Genomic DNA, 15,306 nt, shown 5'->3' on the forward strand with positions numbered 1-15,306 from the left:
CTGTTGAAGAGTCATACGGACTTGAAACGTTAACTGTGTTCCACTCTGCAGATGCTGTCAGACCTGCTGAGTTTTTCCAGGTATTTTTGTTTTGGACTTCCAGCATCTGCAGTTTTTTGCTTTTATCCAGAACTCTTATATTAGTGATTTTGACCGACTGACGGCTTGTACATTTGTGACCATTCTTTGTCAAGGCATTTAAAATCTGATGTTCCCTCTTTCTGGAAGAGCTGAATTGGAATCTGACTCTTGTTACTGTGACATTATATTTAATTCTGTTTTCAAAAAATCTTAAATCTTTATAAAACTACATTAATTTTACATGTTGAAATATCAAATATTAAACTCCGAAAAAGGTAGGAGGGTATGTGATAGAAATTAATCAGAAGTTTTTTTTTGGACTAATTTGATTCATGCCAGTGAAATATCCTAGGATTGTTAGACATGCTAGCTGTCTTACAAATTACATTTTAAAACAGTTAAAACAGAACATGCTGGAAAAACTCAGCTGGTCTGGCAGCATCTGTGGAGAAAGAAACAGAGTTAATATTTCCAATCCAATATGATTCTTCTTTGGAAGTGAAGTTCTGAAGAAGTCACACTGGACTCCAAACATTAACTCTGTTTATTTCTGCAGATGCTGCCAGACTTGCTGAGTTTTTCCAGCATTTTCTGTTTTTATTTCAGATTTCTTGCATTCATAGTACTTTGCTTTTATTTTAAATAAATTATCTGCTTATAGATATCAACAATTTGATTTTACTATGTTCTAAAGTTTTCTGTAGTTAGATCTTAAAAATATCTAATTTTAAAGTCATTCATGTATAATTTATGTGTAACAAAGCAAACAATATAAAAATGTTCAACTTATTCGCAGAGCCACTGTTTTAGAGCAACTAATGAGTCAAATTCAATTTACTTTGCTGTTTGCAGAAATGGAACATATCTATCATTACCAATATTGTGATATAAAGGTAATTTAAGTTCACTGTTTTGAGGATTGCATCTCATGACAGGAGTCAATTTTCACATTGTGTGCAAATGATTGGCCTTGTGGATAAAGTAAGTGCACTGCCGGTATCTTACTGTCAATATAGTGCTTCACCATTAGGTTTGTATTGTATTTAAATAACTAGAAGGCATTTGAATAATACAGTAAAATTCAAACAGTAGTGGGGTGCAAGTTCCTAATTTCAGTGTTGTTGCTATAGGAAGCAATCAGCATAGCTTAAGCTAAGAATGACTTTAGCAGAGGCTTGAAAGTATGCTTTGGCTATAATGCACCTGTGGGTTGGGGTAAGGGTACACAGGTCATGAAACTGGAGAGAAATTTCCTACACACTTTAAAAGAAAGTGTTTAAATTGTACACAATTTCATGCACAATCAATCCTCAAACTAAACCTATACATCTTATTCTAAGTACTTCATGTTGTGTAAAAGCAGGGGAAATATATCAATTATACCAAAATAATTCCTAATAATAAAAAAGTTTAAATATTAATATTTTAGGAATAGTTATACAGTTTATAGGAATGCTATGATGGTGACCATCAAAAAGAACTTTTATGCATTTGATTCCTTCCAGGCTGGAGCAGGTGGCATTTCATGAGGCACTCTGGAAGATTCTGAAGTATGGGTGTCCACCAAAATTTGTTACCATCCTTCATCTATTTTATGATGATATATGACCGATGATCCTCAACAACAGAACCATTACAGTATTTCCAGCATCCACAGTTTTTTGTTTTTATGAACCATTACAGTCCCTTTTGAGGTTAAGGCAGGAGAAAAACAAGGTTGTGTCATCGCTCCAACTCTTTTTTCAATCTTCCTTGCTGCCACGCTCTGTCTGACTAGAGACAAGTTCCTTGCTGCAGTACAACTTATTTATCAAATGGAGGGTAAACTATTTAATCTTAGATGACTCCAATCAAAGACTAAGACCACCCAGACCACGGTCATTGAGTCCCAATACACTGATGCTGCAGTAAGTGAGGTATTTACTGAGGTTTAAGAGAAGATGGAACTTACACAATATTCAGAAGACCAAAGTCACCCAAGCTCCAAATGCACACACCCCAGCCCCACTGAGTTCATGATGAGTGCCTGGAATATGTGGAACACTCCCACTGCCTTGGAAGTTATCTTTCACAGAAAGCTGACATTGAAGAAATGCAACATTGCCCAAAATCCGCCAGAGCAGCCTTTGGCCACCTGAGGAAGCGAGTGTTTGTAGATCACTGCATCAAAACTGAAACCAAGCCCATAGTCTACCATGTGGTTGTAATCACTTCTTTACTGCACAGGGCCGAAGCTTGGACAATGTATAGGAGGCATCTCAAAGCACTGGAGTAATACCATCAACGCTGCCTGCAGAAAATCTTATACATTAAGTGGGAGGACAGATCCACCAACATCAGCATCCTTGGGTTGGTCATATAGGTCAGATGTCAGGTATCAGGCTCCCAGTGCAGAACTTCTTCTCCCAGCTTAGCCAAGGCAGACCTACCAGTCAATATGCTGAAATGCAACACTGACATTGGCTCCTGGAAGATCATTAACTCCTTGGATTGAGCTAAATTGCAGCAGTATGTGGGAAGGATCCCAGCATTTTGAGACCCAGAGATGACAAAATGAAAAGGAAAAACAAAAGCAACAAAAAGAACATGCCATGACCTGGACTGATGTCATGTTGGACATCTGGTTGTGTGTTAACAAATGTCCTATGTGCGAAAAAGTCTGCAGATCACGAATCGGCCTCATTAGCCTTCCTCGGATTCATGGAAGACAATCATCCTCATTAGCAAGGGATAGCCAAAAATACAGGTGACAGACCAACTGAGGTAATACATTCAAGATTAGACAGCCTAAGGGGTCAAGTTCATAAAACTACGTCACGACAGTTAGAGCAGCATGTCAATATCACTTGCTAGTCACTTGCTGTGTATAATTTTCATAATATATGCAAATATGTTCTCTTACCTATTTTTGATTACTCTTGTTCTATTTTATATTGGGGCTTGTGGGAGGGGGTGGGGTTGGGGGCATTTGTTGGGCAAGTGTTGTAACTGGCTATAGAATTGGCCAGAAGTTGTAAAATCAGACCTAAAGTCCCATCAGATTACTTTTAGTGCCAGGTACAACAGGACTGCCATAGCATATTATAAAGAAATTAGCCAAAATGCTTTTTGCACCTTCTTCTTAAATTTTTTTTGTCATTTTATAATTTAACTCAAGTCTGCTAGTAAAAACAATGGAACATGATATTTCATAGCAACTTGATCAAAATATACAAATGCATTCAAGTAAATAACAGTTGAGGCTCACCTTTTTCTCCTGGTGGTATGACAGTATCGTCAGACAAGAGGAGATAAATGCCAGCAATCAAAGGTTGTCTAGAGGAAAAAGTTAGCAAAATTACCCTGCAAATTCAGCTATGAAATATTATAAAACATTTTGTTCACAGGCCCCAGTGAAATTCCATATGTAACAGACATTTAGAATATTGATTACTTAGGATTTTATTATTTATTTAGTGAAAGCAAATCCCCAAAGCCAAGCAATTGCCTCCTCAATTGCTGAGTTTAAGGTGATCAGTCTATACTTAGCCTGTAAATGGGTCACTCCTAAAAATGTGCAACATTGTTTGCATCTCTCCACAAGTGCACAAGGAGGCTCCAGCAGTGAAGGTTGGCTGCACAGGGGCCTTGGCCTGTCCTCAGCCTATTTAGCAAGGAGCACTCTCACCGTAGTAGTTCAAAGCCTGCCATTCGACGGGTGGGGTTTGTCACAAGGAACTTTAGTGACTTCCTATTCCTTGTTCCAAAGGGTGTCTGCTGGTGGATCTTGTTCTGGAAGGTTGCTCCATATGGGTGCCAAGATGGAAGGTGGGCAGTAGGTGGGGTGAACAGGTGATCACGGAGTAGCAAGTTAAGTGCAGCACAGATGGTTTCAACCAGTTTGTGGATTTTCAGCAGTTGGCAAATGTGTGGGGGTGTGATGTTTGTGAGGACGGGAAATCAGGGGAGGGGTGGACTATGAATCATCTGTTGTGAAGGAGTGTTTTGACAACTGTCAAGACCCAGGCTGGAAGCATTCTGCGTAGCTTTAGGAGCAGCCAGTGTGCCACATTGTATTGTAGGCAACTGTGAGGATTCAGTTTCACTGACAACCTTTCATCATTTGGTATAATTAAAAACAAAGATAGATATACTGTTTCATTTTACACTCTGATACTTTCTTTTCCACCCACAACATCATTAATAGATATAAAGTAATTCTGAACAATGGTATTATTTCATTGTTTGAAATAAGGAGTTTCTTTGCCAGATTGCGCTTTCAAAATTTGAAGCTAAAAATAAATCCAGCTCATAACATGCAGTATTGACATATAATGTGTCAACTCTGGTTCATTTAGAAGCGCTCTCACTTGAATCAAAAGGTTGTGGGTTCAAGTCCCACTCCAAGACCTGAGCGCAAAAATCAAGGCTGACACTCCAGTGCAGGACTGAAGAAGTACTGCACTAGTGGAGGTGCCATCATTCGGATGAGAAGTTAAACCGAGGCCTGTGAATGCTTAAGGTCCAATGCCTCTATTTTGAAGAAGAGCAGGGGAGTGATCCTTGGTGTCCTGGTCAATATTTATCCCTCAACTGACATCATGAAAACAGGCTATCTAGTTAGAAATTCCTGTAAGCAAATTGGCTGTCACATTTCCTACATTACTTCATTGGCTGTAAGACGCTTCAGGACATCCCATGGCTGTGAAAGATGTTATATAATGCAAGTCTTTCTTTTCCTTCTACTGGCACAGGTACTCTTGCTCTCTGGCTCATACCAGCTGATCTTTTCTTTAATTTAACATTTCATTTGTCCACATTAAACACCATCCAATTAGCAACTATTTCTGAATTCCAGAAGTAATTGCCTTATACAATGCAACAGAAACCTGGGGCCATTTAATATCCATAACCAGAATTAAGGCTGGGTTTCTTTTAGACATTGACCCATAAAAGATAAGTATTTTTTTTCAATGAATCGATAAGAAAAGCTTCATTGTATATGTGCTATCAATAGTGCACCATCCATAAGGTCAGGAAGTGAAAATAGAAACTGGGGAAGTGCAGGGTAGATGTACCAGAATGGTACTTGAGAGGGCTTGACAGGGTAGGTGCTGAGAGGCTGTTTCTCTTAGCTGGTTAGTTCGAGAAGGGCTGTTCAGATGAGGATCAGCCATGATCTAACAAAATGGCAGAGCAGGCTCAAGGGGCCAAAAAGCCTGCTCTTGCTCCTATTTCTTATGTTCCTTTGACTCCAAGGGTTAAATTACGAGGAGTGATTACACCATCAAGGATTGCATTCCCTGGAGTTTAAATGGTTAAGGGGTGACTGGATTCAAGTTTTCAAGATATTAAAGAGACCATAGCATAGATAGAGAGAAACCATTTCTGCTGGTTAGGGAGGCCAAGACTTGGGGGCTCAGCCTAAAATTTAGAGCTTGACCTTTGAGGAGTGACATTACGACATACTTGTACACTCAAAGGGTGGCAGAAATTTAGAACTCTCTTCCACAAACATCAAGTAAAGAGAGATTGACTGATTTTTGTTAAGCAAAATAATTAGGAAATATGGGGCAAAGGCAGCTATCTGGAGTAAAGTTGCAGATCTGCCGTAATCTCACTGAATGGCAGAACAAGTTCAAGGGGCTAAATGACCTACTCCTGTTCTATGAGTGTGCCATTCAGCCCCTGAAGAGTCTGTTCTGCCATTCAGTGAAACCATAGCTGATTTGTATCTTCATTCCAACCACATGTCTTGGCTTCATAATCATTAATACCCTTTTGCAATAAAAAGATCTAACAATTCCAGATTTAAAATAATTAATTGAACTAGCAGCTACTGCTATTTGTGCATGAGAGTTCCAGAAAATGCGAAGAAATGTTCTTAACCTTTCACTGGAACAACCTGGCTCCGATGGCAAAGATATATCCCTTGACCTGGATTCAGTAGAAAAAAAGATTCTATCTACTCTGCCAATTCCTTTCAAAACCTTAAAACCATCAAATCACCTCTTAACCCTTTATATTCCAGGGAAAGCAAACCTAGATTATGTAATCTCTTTTCATAGTATAAACTCTTGGAGACCTGGTAACATTCAGATAAATCTGTTCTGTTCTCCTTTCTAAGATGCAGCAACCAAAACTGTACACAGTACTGCAGCTATGGCTTAACCAGCATCTGCATAACAAAACTTCCTGCTTTTTAAATTCTAGCCCCCTAGTTAGAGAGTTTAGCATTGCATTAGCCTTTTAGATCATTGTACTTGATCACTACATTTTAGTGATCTGTGTACATGGACCTCTAAATCTCTCTGGACCTTCACCATTCCTAGATTTTCATCATTTAAACACTATTCAGATATATCAGTCTTTGGTCCGAAATGGACGATCTCACACTTACTTATGGTGAAATCCATCTGCCACACACTTATTTACTCAATTAATTGAGTCACTTAGTCAAAGTCTCTTTTTAATTTTATGCTCCTGCTCCCAACTACACTGTTAATTTTCTCCTTTCAAACCTAACATTTTATTCATCAATTTGATCAGGTCTACAGCCAATTCAATTCACTCCACAAGATATCAAGAAATGGCTGAAGGCACTGGATTCAGCAAAGGCTTTAGGCACTGACAACATCTCAGGAGTAGTACCGAAGAATTGTGCTCCAGAACTAACCGCACCCCTAGCCAAGTTGTTCCAGTGCAACTATGACATTGGCATCGACCTGACAATATGGAAAATTGCCCATGTTATGTCTTGTGCACAAAAAGCAGAACACAAGGCAGCTAGACAGAACTAAAGGCTCTGTAACTGAACGTATGTAGCATTCATAACAAAATGGATAAATTGTCAACACAAATAGAAATATGTATGACCTGATAGCCATGACAGTGCCATGGCTGCAAGGTGACCAAGGCTGGGACCTGAATATTCAAGGTGCTTAAAATTCCAGAAGGACAGGAAGCTAGGAAAAGTTGGTGGCGTAACTCTGTTAATTAAGTATGACATTAATATAATAGTGAGAGATCACCTTAGTTCTAAAGATCAAGATGCAGAATCAGTTTGGGTAGAGGCAAAAAATAGCAAAAGCTGTTAAATCACTTGTGGGAGTAGTTTATTGGGCCCCCAACAGTAGCTACACTGCAGGACAGAATATACAGGGAGAAACTTGGGGGATTGTAAGAAAGGTACTGCAATATCATGTGTGATTTTTAAAAAAATCTACATTTAGATTAGATGAATCAGATTAGTAATGGTAGCCTGGAAAGTTCATAGAGTGCACTTGGGACCATGTCTTACAGCAGTATGTTCTACAGCTAACCAGAAAGCAGGCTATTCTAGACCTGGTAATGTGCAATGAGACAGGATTAAGTAACGACCTCATAGTAAAGGAGTCTCTTGTTAGCGGTGACCATGACATGATTGAATTTCACATCAGTTTGAGGGTGAGAAGTGTGGGTCTAAGGCTGGTGTTTTAAACTTAAATAAAGGCAGCTACAAGGGTATGAAGACAGAGGAGGTTAAAGTGAACTGGAAAATTAGGTTAAAGGGTAGGACTGCAGAGATGCAGTGACAGGCACTTAAGGAGCTATTTTATAACAATCAGCAAAGATACATTCCTGTGAGAAAGACACATAATTCATGGCTAATTAAGAAAGTTAAAGATAGTGTTAAATTGAAAGAAAAAGCATACAATTCTGTGAAGATTAGTGGTAGGTCAGAAGATTGGGCAGAATTTAAAAGCCAGCAAAGAATGGCTAAAAAAAGGGGAGAAATCAGAGTATGAGAGAGAGCGAGCATGTATCTAAAAAGGAAAAGAGTAACTAAAGTGAGTATTGACCTCAAGAGAGTGTGTGTGTCTGGGAATTAATAACCAGAAATAAGAAAATGGCGGAAACGTTGAACAGATATTTTGTGCCTGTCTTCACTGTAGAAGACATAAGTAACATCCCAGAAATATTTGTAAATCAAGAGGTGAAAGGAAGGGGAGAGCTTAAAACAATTATGATCACCAGGGGAAGGGTAATGAGAAAATTATTTGAACTAAAGTCTTGCAAATCCCCAAGACCTGATGGCCTGCATACTAGGGTCTTAAAAGAAATGATTGCTGAGATAGTAGGTGCATTGTTTGTAACTTTCCAAAATTCCCTAGATTCTGGAAAGGTCTCATCAGATTGGAAAATAGCATGTGTAACTCCTCTGTTCAAGAAAGGAGGGAGACAGAAAGCAGGAACCTACAGGCCAGTGAGCTAAACATCTATCATAGGGAAAGTGCTAGAATCTATTATTAAGGAGGCTTTGGTGGGAGTACTTAGAAAATCTCAATGCAGAGTCAACATGGTTTTGTGAAAGGGAAATCGTGTTTGGCCAATGTATTGGGGTTCTTTGAGGAAGTAACAAGCAACATGGATAAAGGAGAATCTGTAGATATGGTGTACTTGGATTTCTAGAGGGCATTTGACAAGGTGCCACATCAAAGGTTACTACACAAAATAAGAACTCATGGTGTAGGGGGTAACATATTAGCATGGATAGAAGATTGGTTAGCTAACAGGAAACAGAGTAAATATCAGCATAAATGTATGGTTGTTAAATTTGGAATGACACAAAGATAGATATGAAGCAAGTTGAAGAGGGCATAAGAGTCTGCAAAGGGACATAGATAGGTTGAGTGAGTGGCAAAAACTTGGCAGATGGGGTATAATGTGGGACAATTTGTACTTGTGCACTTCTGCAGGAAGAATAGAAAAGCAGTAAGTTATTTAAATAGAGAGAGATTGCATAACTGTGCGGTACAAAGGGATCTGGGTGCCCTGATACATGAATTACAAAAAGTTAGTAGACAGGTTATTTGGAGGGCAAATGGAATGGTGGCATTTATTGCAAGGAGAATGGGGTATAAAAGTAGGGAAGTTTTGATACAGTTGTACAGGGCTTTGGTGAAGCCACATCTGGAACACAAGAAAGGATACAACTGCATTAGAAGCAGTTCAGAGAAGGTTCACTCAACTGATTCCTGGGATGAAGGGGTTACCTTATAAGGAAAGGTTGGATCTGTATCCAAGGGAGTTTGGAAGAATGAGAAATTACCTTATTGAAATATATAATATCCTGAAGGCACTTGACAAGGTGGCTGCTGAGAGGATCTTCCCCTAATGGGAGAGTCTAGGGCTAGGGGGCACAGTTTAAAAACAAAGGGTCTCCCAGTTAAGACAAATAAGGGGAATTTTTTTTCTCTAGGGTTGTTAGTCTGTGGAATTACCTTCCCCAGAGAGCAGTGGAGACAGGGCCATTGAATATTTTTAAGGCTGACTTAGATAGATTTATGATCGACAAGGGTGTCAAAGGTTATAGGGGGTAAACAGGGAAATAGTTAAGGCCACAATTAGATCTGCCATTATCTTATTAAATGGCTGCTCAGGGTCAAAAGGCCGAATGGCCTACTCCAGCCCCTAATTCATGTGTTTGTATGTTTGTACGTACACGCAATCCAGCCAATTACTGCTCTGTCAGTCGACTCTCGATCATCACCAAAGTGAGGGAGGGTGTCGTTATAGTGCTATGAAGCACAGAATAACCTGCTCTTGACGCTCAGTTTGGGTTCAGCCAGGGCCACACAGCCCCTGACCTCAATACAACCTTGGTCCAAACATGGACAAAAGAGCTGAACTCAAGAGGTCAGATATGAGTGACTACCCTTGCCATCAACGCATAGGTCTGCAGTGTAATGGAATACTATCCACTTACCAGCTCAAACAACAATTAAGAAGCTCAACACCATCCAGGACAAAGCAGCCCACTTGATCGGCACCCAATCCACCGCCTTAAACTTTGATTGCCACCATCACTGATGCACAATAGCAACAGTGCATATCACATACAATATTCACTGCAGCAACTCATCAAGTCTCCTTCAAAACACCTCTATCACCTAGAAGGACAAGGGCAGCAAATGCATGAGAACATTACATGTTCACCTCCAAACCACATATCATCCTGACTTGAAACTATATTGCCATTCCTTCACTCTTGTTCTTGTTGGATCAAAATCCTGAAACTCCCTCCTAGCAGCACTGTGGGTGGACTATACAAGATGGACAGCAGCAGTTCAAGAAGGCGTTGTAAGGGATGGGCAACAAATGCTGGCCTTTGCCAGCAATGCCAGCAGCCCATGAAAGTATTTTAAAAATCATATCACTGTTTGATAAATCCTTTACTATTAGGATTATTAATTCTACTATTGCCTACTCTTGCTAGTTCTGGAACATACTGCTCCAAAAAACTATCTTGAATGCACTTTAATCCACTAACATTCTGACTTGAGCACCTCAGCTCTTACCAATCTATATGAAAATTAAAGTTTCCCTATTAAAACACAATTTGTTTTTGCAACAAGCTTCTCTGATCTCTGAAATAAGACCAATTTATTCCTGCTAACAGCAGACCTACAGCCAACTCCCATTACAGCTTTAAGTTCTCTCTTATTCATCTATTCTAACCATAGAGTCTCTGCTGATTGTTTCCCCGTGTCTAGATCCTCTCTGACTGATGGTGCGAGTGAAAAGGAGAAAGTTACAAAAGAAAAGAAAAGCTGAACATAAAAAAAACTTATTGCCTGAACATTTTAGAATCAACGAATGTAAAATGTGAACAAGCAAAAACACTTAACACCTTTAATGTAGAAAAATCAAAGGAAAGGAATGGACAGTGAACCAGATTGCGAGAGTTAGAAAAGGTGACTAAAAGTTTAGTTGATAGATAAAGTTTGGTGGGGGGGGGGGGTTCTAAAAGATGGGAAAGTACAGAGGTAGATGGGTTTAGGGTGCAAGTTCTGGGCAGTAGGGCTAAATTGGCTGAAGGATCTGCCACCAATGATGGAATGAAGGGAGAGAAAAATGTACAGAACACCAGAGTTAAAGAATTGAAGAGTGAAGGAAGCATAAGGCTGAAGGAGATCACAAAGGTTTGTGAAAGTGAGGCCATAGAGCAGTTTTTAAATGAGGCTTAGGATTTTATCCCTTAATAGTTTGAATTAAAAGAGCCAATGTTAGATTAAAAATCAGAGTAGTAAGTGACAATTAGCGCAGGATAGACATGGGCAGCTTATTTTTGAATGCATTAATGGAAAGTTTATACGAACATATGAATTAGGAGCAGAAGTAGGCCACTTGGCCCCTTGAGCCTGCTCTGTCATTCAATAAGATCATGGCTGATCTGAATGTAAACTCAACCCCACATTCCTGCTTACATCTTATAGCCTTTCACCCTCCCTGTTCATCAAGAATCTATCGAGCTCTGCCTTAAAAAATATTCAAAGACTCTGCTTCCACAGCCTCTTGAGGAAGAGCGTTTCAAAGACTCTTAACTCTCAGAAAAAAACTCATCTCTGTCCTAAATGAGTGACCCCTTATTTTTAAACAGTGACTCCACTTCTAGTTCTAGATTCTCCTACAAGAGGAAACATCTTCTCCATATCCACCCTGTCAAAACCCCTCAGGATCTTATATATTTCAATCAAGTTACTTCTTACTCTGTTAAATTCCAGTGGATACTGGGCTAACCTGCCTAGCCTTTCCTCATAAGGCAACCCACTCATTCCAGATATTAGTCTAGTAAACCTTCTCTGAACTGCTTCTAATGCATTTACATCTTTCTTTAAATAAGGAGACCAGTTCTGTACACAATATTCCAGATGTGGGCTCACCAATGCCCTGTACAACTGAAGCATAACCTCCCTACTTTTGTAATCAATTCCCCTCTCAATAAATGATAACATTCTATTCGCTTTTCCTAATTACCTGCTGTACCTGCGTACTAAACTTTTGAGATTCATGCACTAGGACAACCAGATCCCTTTGAATCTGAGTTCTGCAATCTCTCACCATTTAGATAATGAGCTTCCTTTTTATTCTTCCTGCCAAAATGAACGATTTCACATTTGCCCACATTATACTCCATTTTCGAGATCTTTGTCCACTCACTTAACCTATGTTATTTTGTAGCCTCCTTGGATCCTCTTCACAATTTACTTTCCTACTTATCTTTGTGTCATCAACAAATTTAGCAATCATTCCTTTGGTCCCTTCATCCAAGTCATTTATATAAATTTTAAAAAGTTGAGGCCTGAGCACTGATCACTGTGGCACACCACTCATCAAATCCTTCCAACCAGAAGCAGACCCATTTATGCCAACTCTCTGCTTCCTGTTAGCTAGCCAATCTTCTGTCCATACCAATATGTTACCCCCTACACCATGAGCTTTTATTTTCTGCAATAACCTTTGACGTGGCACTTTATCAAATGCCTTCTTTAAATGTGACTCCTTCAAAGAACTCCAATAAATTGGTTAAACATGATTTCCCTTTTACAATACCATGTCGACTCTGCCTGATTGTGTTGAATTTTTCCAAGTGTCCTGTTATAATATCTTTAATAACAGCTTCTAACATTTTCCCTATGACAGATTTTGGGCTAACTGGCTTATAGTTTCCTACTTTCTGTCTTCCTCACTTTTTGACTATTTGAATATGAGTTATATTTGCTATTTTCCAATCTAATGGAACCTTCCCTGAATCTAGGGAATTTTGGAAAATTAAAACCAATGCATCAACTATCTCACTCGCCACTTCTTTCAAGACCTTAGGGTGAAGATTTGTCAGCCTGCAGCCCCAACAATTTGTTCAATACCACTTCCCTGGTGATTGTAATTTTCCCGAGTTCCTCCCTTCCTTCCATTTCCTGATTTACAGCTATTTCCTCTACTTGTGTTCTCTATAATGAAAACCGAAGCAAAATAACTGATTAATTATCAATTCCTCAGACGCACTCATTACAGGCCCAAAGCTCACTTTGTTAACTCTTTTTTTGTTTAAATATCTATAGAAACTATCCGTCTTTATGTTACTAGCTAGCTTTCTCTCGCACTCTAATTTTTCCCTTCTTACTAATCTTTTTGTCATTCTTTGCTGTTCTTTATATTATTTCCAATCTTCTGACCTGCCACCCATCTTTGCATAATTATGTGCTTTTACTTTAAGTTTGATACTGTCTTTAATTTTTTTTAGTTAACTACGGATGGAGGGGGGCCCTCCCCTTGGAAATCTCCTTTCTCATTTAAATGCATATATTCCGTGTACTCTGAAATATCCCTTTAAAGATCTGTCACTGAACTTCTACTGACAGATCCCTTAACCTCATTTGCCAGTCCACTTCAGCTAGTTGTTTTCATGCCCTCATAATTGCCCTTATTTAAATTTAAAATGCTACTCTTGGACGCACTCATTTCTCCCTCTAATTTAATGTAAAATTCAATCATACTATGGTTGCTGCCACATAGGGGTGCCTTCACTATGAGGCCATTAATTAATCCCATCTCATTGCACAATTCCAGGTCTAGGATAATTTTACTTGTCCTATGCTAATTTGTACGTGGCTCAGGTAATAATCCAGAAATTATTGCCTTTGAGGCATACTGACTATGCAGAGCCTCCTTCCTCAACCTGCATGTTGTTGGTACCTACATAGCCATGACCACTCGATCCTCCCCACCCCCCTCACTGCAAATTCCTCTCCAGCACTGAGCAGATGTCCCAAACCCCAGCACCAGGCAGGCAACAAGGCCATCTCTCTTTGCGACAGAGAACAGTGTCAATCCCCCTTACTGTACTGTACCTACTACCACTTCGTTCCTTTTTGCTCCCCCTACTTGAATGGCTTCCTGTACCATGGTGCCATGGTCAGGTTGCTCATCCATCCCGCCACTCCTGTTCTCATCCAAACAATCTGAGAGAACCTCAAACCTATTGGACAATTGCAGAGGTTCATACATCTGCATTCTGGATCAAAAACAGAATTACCTGGAAAATCTCAGCAGGCCTGGCAGCATCGGCGGAGAAGAAAAGAGTTGACGTTTCGAGTCCTCATGACCCTTCAACAGAACTAGAATTGAAGGGTCATGAGGACTCAAAACGTCAACTCTTTTCTTCTCCGCCGATGCTACCAGACCTGCTGAGTTTTTCCAGGTAATTCTGTTTTTGTTTTGGATTTCCAGTTCCGCAGTATTTTGGTTTTTTTTTGCACTCTGGATCCCCTTACCCACCTCACTCGCAGTCACACCCTCCTATCATTGAACAATCAAAAGACCCTATCCTAAGTGGTGTGACTGTATCCTGGTATAACGTATCCAGGTAACTTTCCCCTTCCCTGCTGTGTCACAGAGTCTGCAGCTCAGCCTCCAGCTCAATGACTCTGATCCGAAGTTCCTCAAGCTGCAAACACTTACTACAGACATGTTTGTTCTCAGTCACAATGTTATCCAGGTTCTCGCACATGCTGCAGCCTTGACACATCACATGTCCTGCCGTCCTTAATGTGTTTTAAATAATCACTTAATTGCCTTATTTATGTTGCTTTCTTGTTAACTTTACCACCAAATTTTGTACTATTTTAAATCTTCGGGATACAATAGAACTTATCCACTTACCAGATACTCACCAAGCAGCTGGCTCCTTTCTCTGAGTAGAGCAAGAACCAATTTCTATGGGCTGAGAAAGATAGAAAGGGGAAACAAGCAAATTCTTCTCCTAACGCCCCTCTCACCAAACTCTAAGTCTTCACTCAATTAGTCAAGGCTACACTGAAGAACCCTGGATTTATAATAAACTGAACTGGGGCTACAGTAACCAGGTTCAACCAGTTAGCTAATTAATTACTCAGCTCCTACAGCCGAGAGTGAGTTTATCCTGTCTAAACTGCAGGAAAGAACTTAGCCTGCGTACATAGTACCTTCCAGTTACTGCTAATTGCAGACTAGACTAGATCTCAAGAGGAACATCTAAGTACAAAATTAACACTTAAAACTCCCCTCTCACCAAACTCCAAGTCTTCACACAGTCAGTTGGCTGCATTAAAAAATCAAGCTCAGAGGTGATGACAGTGAGAATAAATGTTTTGGAGTGGAGAAGTGGAGGTGAGATTGGAGATATGGTGTAGGCAAAATTAATTTTGATGATATATAGGATGTGGAATATTAAAATTAACTCAGGGTCAAGATTAATTCAGGGTCAGGCAAGATTTTTAATTTCCTTGTTCAATCTGCCCAAATGTCAGAAAAAAGGAATGGAATCAGTGGTAAGGGAGTGGAGGCTATGGAAAGACCAAAAGCATGATTTGAGTCTACCCAATGTTCAGTTGAAGCAAGCTTCCATTCAATCACGCCTTAGCTTCTGACAGAAAAGAAAATTGT

General features: G+C 39.6%; 1 protein-coding gene across 4 annotated transcripts in view; it reads right to left on the minus strand.

Annotated features, from left to right (window-relative positions):
• pam (peptidylglycine alpha-amidating monooxygenase) overlaps positions 1 to 15,306 on the minus strand; it is a 347,354-nt gene that overhangs the window by 156,265 nt on the left and 175,783 nt on the right. For all 4 annotated transcript variants that reach the window (XM_041185953.1, XM_041185952.1, XM_041185950.1 and 1 more), the window contains one exon: positions 3,329 to 3,396. In XM_041185953.1, the coding sequence (XP_041041887.1) occupies positions 3,329 to 3,396 (68 nt within the window). The remainder of the gene's footprint in view (positions 1 to 3,328; positions 3,397 to 15,306) is intronic.

This window comes from Carcharodon carcharias, chromosome 4, assembly GCF_017639515.1.
Source record: "Carcharodon carcharias isolate sCarCar2 chromosome 4, sCarCar2.pri, whole genome shotgun sequence".
Taxonomy (NCBI): Eukaryota; Metazoa; Chordata; class Chondrichthyes; order Lamniformes; family Lamnidae; genus Carcharodon; species Carcharodon carcharias.